Raw genomic sequence first — 5345 nt, 5'->3', positions numbered from 1 at the left:
TTGGTGTTTTTTCAGTGTATGCTTCAGACACGGGTCACGACGAGGCGTTCCCCCATAGCGACCCCTAGAGCACGCAGTTCGAAGTTCCCATGAAGGGGAACTCTTTTCCCTCAAAGGGAATGGGGAATAGGGGCTGTCAAGCTATAAAATTACATATGTCATAAAGTTTTCCAAATGTCTCATGCGCTGTATTCCAAGTCTTCTGAGAAACAGACTAGAATTTCAGTCATTTTGTTTATTGCTTTATGAGAACAGCTGAGTTATTTGTTCTGGAAAATAACATCTGCTACATGCCTTAAATTCAGCGCAAATTAAAGCGAGTTAGCCTATTTCTATATCTCATTTCTGATATATATGTTTAACTTCTGCATGAGCTGGACACATCTTTCATCCATTGTGTCCTCTAGTGAAGACAGTTCCCTAACTTTTTAATGAAACATTTTAAAAAAATGCAATTCTGAGAAATAACATTTAAATATTGCATTAAGATGCAGTTTATAGTCTTCAGACCAGAACACTTGAATGTCACTGACTTGAATGCCAAAGACAAAAGTTTCAGCACCAGAGGCTGATCTGTATGCAGCTCACACAGGCTCTCCAAAGTGGTTCAGTCCCCGAACGGGCGCACTAGGGAATTCCTCACTCCCGCCCGTGACGTCACTGGGAGCCTGGCGCCACTTGCACAAAGGGTGTTTCCCCAAAATAACGCGAAATCACTTGTGCCAAGCAAAGCTGCAGCTACGCACACAGATGTGACTGATCGTTACTTAAACAAATCCCTACAAAGAAACTACCTCGCAAGATTAGGCTGTATGTAATTCAGTGGGCAGGAATCGATTAATACTCTGTTGGATGGGACTTGCCACATTAACCGCGACAACCGTTTTCACACCGTTTTCTCCAGTAAGAGAAGCCGGCGCGTGTCCTGATGGGTAGGTGAAAAGCGCAACGAGGCGCGCTGATTTAAATGTTTCATTGCTGCATATACTGTATACTTTCCGCTTTTCTTACATTAAACCTAATGAAATGTGGCTTGATTGGGCTTGCAAGAACTAGAAGTAAACTAGCTATAAGGGAGACGTGTAACTGTTTTTACGTGTCTTAAACCCTAAAATAATATTTCCATATGCTACAAAATAAGGTAGAACCTAACAATAGGGAGATGTATAAATTAGTGAATTACACACAATGCTTGATCAGAGCTGAAATACTAACTGAAAACATTATTTTATATTTGTTGTGGTAATCAGATTTACTTGTTAAAATGAATTATGGTACCCCATTATACCCTTATTTCACTTACATTTTTTAAAATTCAAAATAGTAGCCTAAATATGCTGGAGAAAAATTACCATGCATGAAGGCTATAGAGAGCGTGTGTTAATGTTATATACCATACTGATTTAGATTATACCAATTCTGTCATTTAATATCAATTACATGATCACAAAGTAAATATCGAGACAAATGTGAAAGCATAACTCTTTTAAAAAAGTTTTTTTTTTTTTTATATGTGTGAACTTCAGGAGGGTGGTGGTCCTGTTTGATAATGAGTTCACAACTGTAGCTCATTTCTGATTGGTTAAACTGATGGTGTTACATCTCACCCATTACTGCAACATTCCCTGGTCTCCCCTTCAAGATGATTATAAGTCGATGTAAACACTGGTGTACAATGTTGAGTATCAATTTGATAAATGAAACTATCAAATGATAGCATCACAAATGTTCCACAAACACGCATTAATAAAACACATAATATAGCATTTTTAAATAATTTTATACTAAAACAATTTCATCAGTGACTCTGAACACAAAATTCACATTCTTCACAGGAAGAATGTTCCCTTTTCCCATGGGTATACTTATAAAATTCAAATTATACTTAAAATTCAGCCAAAATATTACCCATCCATAAATCCATCCATTCTCCAAGCAGCATTTCCTACAGGGACATGGGAATGCTGGAACCTATCCCATCATCTGCGACCACAGAAAATATAAACTGGATATTTTCTTTAATTCAGAGATATTCACTGAAGTGAAAATTCTCCTGATCTGTAAAATATCTACATCAGACCTAAACACATGAAGGGCCTCTTAGAGGCTTTATTGTGTACACAGTGGGGAGACAGCTGTAATGCCCAGCAGAATACACAGTGCCATCATGCTTTCAAGCTGTTTGTTTTTCCGTTAAACTGACAGTAGGTGTTGGCATTTTATTTATTCTTTTAATACCACAAAAAGCCTCGCCAAAAGACAAACAATATTTAGAATTTGCTTCACAATTATTATTTAGACTAGATTAGAGATAACAAACACAAGGATTCAGTTTACGGTTTGCACTGAATCCAAACACCCTGTACTGTTGTTAATAATTTAAAGTGCTATATAGTTATGGAAAATATGAAGTACATAAATGCTTACACTGTAAACAAAAAGTACCGAAGCTGTTAAATAAGTGCAAATTTTCAACCTGCTCTCTTTATTTTCTCTTTTTTGAAGTAAAAGTCAAGAACCCATGGCACAGGCCAGTGGTCATCTTTCTGGCTGCTGTTATCATCGTGGGGATCATCATCATGGTGGCCATTTCTGTCGTCCAGAACAAGCCTTTACACCAGAAATACAAAGTATGACTAACACTTTAAGTTTAACCATTTATTGTTACACATTAGATTTGTACAGATTTCACTGATGCAACGGTCCTTGTACACTTGACAGTATGGAATAGTTCTGGATGCAGGTTCCTCCCACACCTCTGTGTTTATCTATGAATGGCCAGCTGAGAAGGAGAACAACACTGGCATGGTACGGCAGAAACACACCTGTAACGTGCAAGGTACGTAATCTGCATACAGAAACACTTCTTGTTACATGTTTTGGATAGTGTTTTTCCTTTTCCTTTTTTCAGTATGTGAAAGGAATTGTCCACTCAAAATAGAAAATTGTCATAATTTACTCACCCCTCCATGTCTTTAAAATCTGACTTTCCTTCTCTGTGGAACCAAAAATGAGATATTTAACAGAATCCCCAAGCTGCTGTTTTCCATATAGTGACCACAACTGTCAAGCATGATTTTCATTAAATAATGAGCTATTGTATGGCTTCAGAGGACTTTGGGGTGGGGGGGGGGACAATGCTGTTTCATGCATTCAGAGTTGTTTACACTGTTAAAGAGTCGGATTCTCATGCTAAGCATGGACAAAATTTAAAAAAACTATTTGGACGTACACTCTTAAATAAAGGTGCTTCACGATGCCATAGAAGAACCTTTTTGTCTAAATGGTTCCATAAAGAACCTTTAACATCTGAAGAACCTTCCTGTTTGACAAAAGGTTCTCTGTGGTGAAAAAAGGTTCTTCAGATTATAAAAAGGTAAGAAAGAGATTTTTGACTGAATAGTTCTTTGTGGAACCAAAAATGGTTCTTCTATGGCATTGCTTGAAGAACCTTTTGAAGCAAGGTTCTTTGTGGCGAAAGAAGGTTCTTCAGATTATAAAAAGGTAAGAAAGATATGGTTCTTTAAAGAACCTTTGACTGAATGGTTCTTTGTGGAACCAAAAATGGTTCTTCTATGGCATTGCTTGAAGAACCTTTTGAAGCACCTTTATTTTTAAGAGTGTATGATGGAGTATTTCTGTGCTAAAAATCTTACTTCTGGGTTCATACAAGTTTCGGAGAGTTTTTTTTTCGATTATGGCTCTTCATGACGTAGACAGGGTGGAACTCCTTATATGGGCATTTCTCCAGGAAGAGAAATGCCCTTCATCCGGCGGCAGCGCTGCACGGGACTCGCTCGGGAAGAATGTCTCCAAAGAAGTGTGTTTTTGGTTGTAAGGGAAAGATAACAAGTGTGTTTGTTGACGAACGTTTTATAAGCAAGGCCCAGTTCGATGCTGGATTAGCACATCGTTTGATACTGAAGGATGGAGCGGTCCCAGCTATAAAAGATCCTGGATTCTCATGCTAAGCATGGACAAAGTTTCAAAAACAATTTGGACGTATGACGGAGTGCCAAAAATCTTACTTCCGGGTTCGTACAAGTTTCGGAAAGTTTTTTTCGATCGTGGCTCTTAATGACGTAAACGAGGGTGGAACTCCTTATATGGGCATTTCACCCGGAAGAACGCGCCCGCGCACGCATCGACCAGAGCAAGAGCGAGATCGTGCCCATCAGCGCTTCATCCTGCGGCAGCGCTGCACAGGACTCGCTCGGGAAGAATGTCTCCAAAGAAGTGTGTTTTTGGTTGTAAGGGGAAGATAACTTTGTTCAGCTTCCTAAAGAACCCAACGTTATGTAAAGTGGATACAGTTTGTTTTTCCGGAGCAGCGATGGAGTTTCACAAGTGTGTTTGTTGACAAATGTTTTATAAGCAAGGCCCAGTTCGATGCTGGATTTGCACATCGTTTGATACTGAAGGATGGAGCGGTCGAGCTATAAAAAATCCCGGTCATGATTCAGAATTGTAGACTGTAAGTGAAACTGCATCAAATGTCTGCATTTTGTTGGCAGTTGGAGCTCAAGTGCTCGTCACTCTTTAGCTCCGCCCACGGCGCGCCTCCAGGAGCTCGGCTTTTTCCGGAGAGAATCGTAAAGCTGTATCTTTATTTTATAAATATGATAAAACCAAAGACTTTTTGGAAAGATCCCGGTCATGATTCAGAACTGCAGACGGTAAGTGAAACGGCATCAAATGTCTGTTTTGTTGGCATTCGGCACCCACGTGCTCGTCACTCTTTAGCTCCGCCCACGGCGCGCCTCCAGGAGCTCGGCTTTTTCCGGAGAGAATCGTAAAGCTGTACCCTTATTTTATAAATATGATAAAACTAAATACTTTTTAAGTCATATGGACTACTATTATGATACCATTTGCAGCTTGACAGCTCCTGGTCCCCATTCACTGACATTGTAGAACAGCTCAAACATTCTGATAAAACATAAAAAAAGAAAGTCAAGAGTAAATCATGACTGATGTGTAACTTTTGGGTGAACTGTCTATCCCGTTAGAAGTTATGTAAACATACAGCATTATTTCCAACAACTTTTGCATACTGAAAAAAGCCTGTAGGCAAAGTGTCTTGAAAAACTTCTTTCTGTTTTTTTTTTCTGCCCTGTAGGCAAAGGCATCTCCAGTTACTCTGCTAATCCACAGGGGGCTGGCGCATCTCTGCAGTTGTGCATGGAGGAGGCCAAGCAGAAAATACCCGCACACAGACACCCTGAAACCCCTGTGTACCTGGGAGCCACAGCAGGCATGAGACTGCTCAGGTAATCTCATTTCTCAAGAATCCAATAGGGAGTATAGTGTGGCCGAGAATAATTCAGAATAAAACTCTTAGAAAA

The 5345-nt window shown here is 39.5% G+C and overlaps 1 protein-coding gene across 2 annotated transcripts in view; it reads left to right on the top strand.

The window, feature by feature from the left end:
- Window positions 1-5345, top strand: part of LOC107702455 (ectonucleoside triphosphate diphosphohydrolase 1-like) — a 29111-nt gene that overhangs the window by 19832 nt on the left and 3934 nt on the right. Inside the window, exons 1-4 of one of the 2 annotated variants that reach the window (XM_016504783.1) lie at window positions 723-932; window positions 2506-2630; window positions 2722-2839; window positions 5120-5270. In XM_016504783.1, the coding sequence (XP_016360269.1) occupies window positions 929-932; window positions 2506-2630; window positions 2722-2839; window positions 5120-5270 (398 nt within the window). In that variant the 5' untranslated portion in view covers window positions 723-928. Of the gene's footprint in view, window positions 1-722; window positions 933-2505; window positions 2631-2721; window positions 2840-5119; window positions 5271-5345 lie in introns of those variants that run through there. The other variant, XM_016504782.1, reaches the window with a different exon arrangement.

Source organism: Sinocyclocheilus anshuiensis, unplaced genomic scaffold, assembly GCF_001515605.1.
Source record: "Sinocyclocheilus anshuiensis isolate Anshui unplaced genomic scaffold, SAMN03320099.WGS_v1.1 scaffold190, whole genome shotgun sequence".
Taxonomy (NCBI): Eukaryota; Metazoa; Chordata; class Actinopteri; order Cypriniformes; family Cyprinidae; genus Sinocyclocheilus; species Sinocyclocheilus anshuiensis.
The sequence above is the reverse complement of the archived record's forward strand: the minus strand, read 5'-3'. Positions and strand labels throughout refer to the sequence as shown.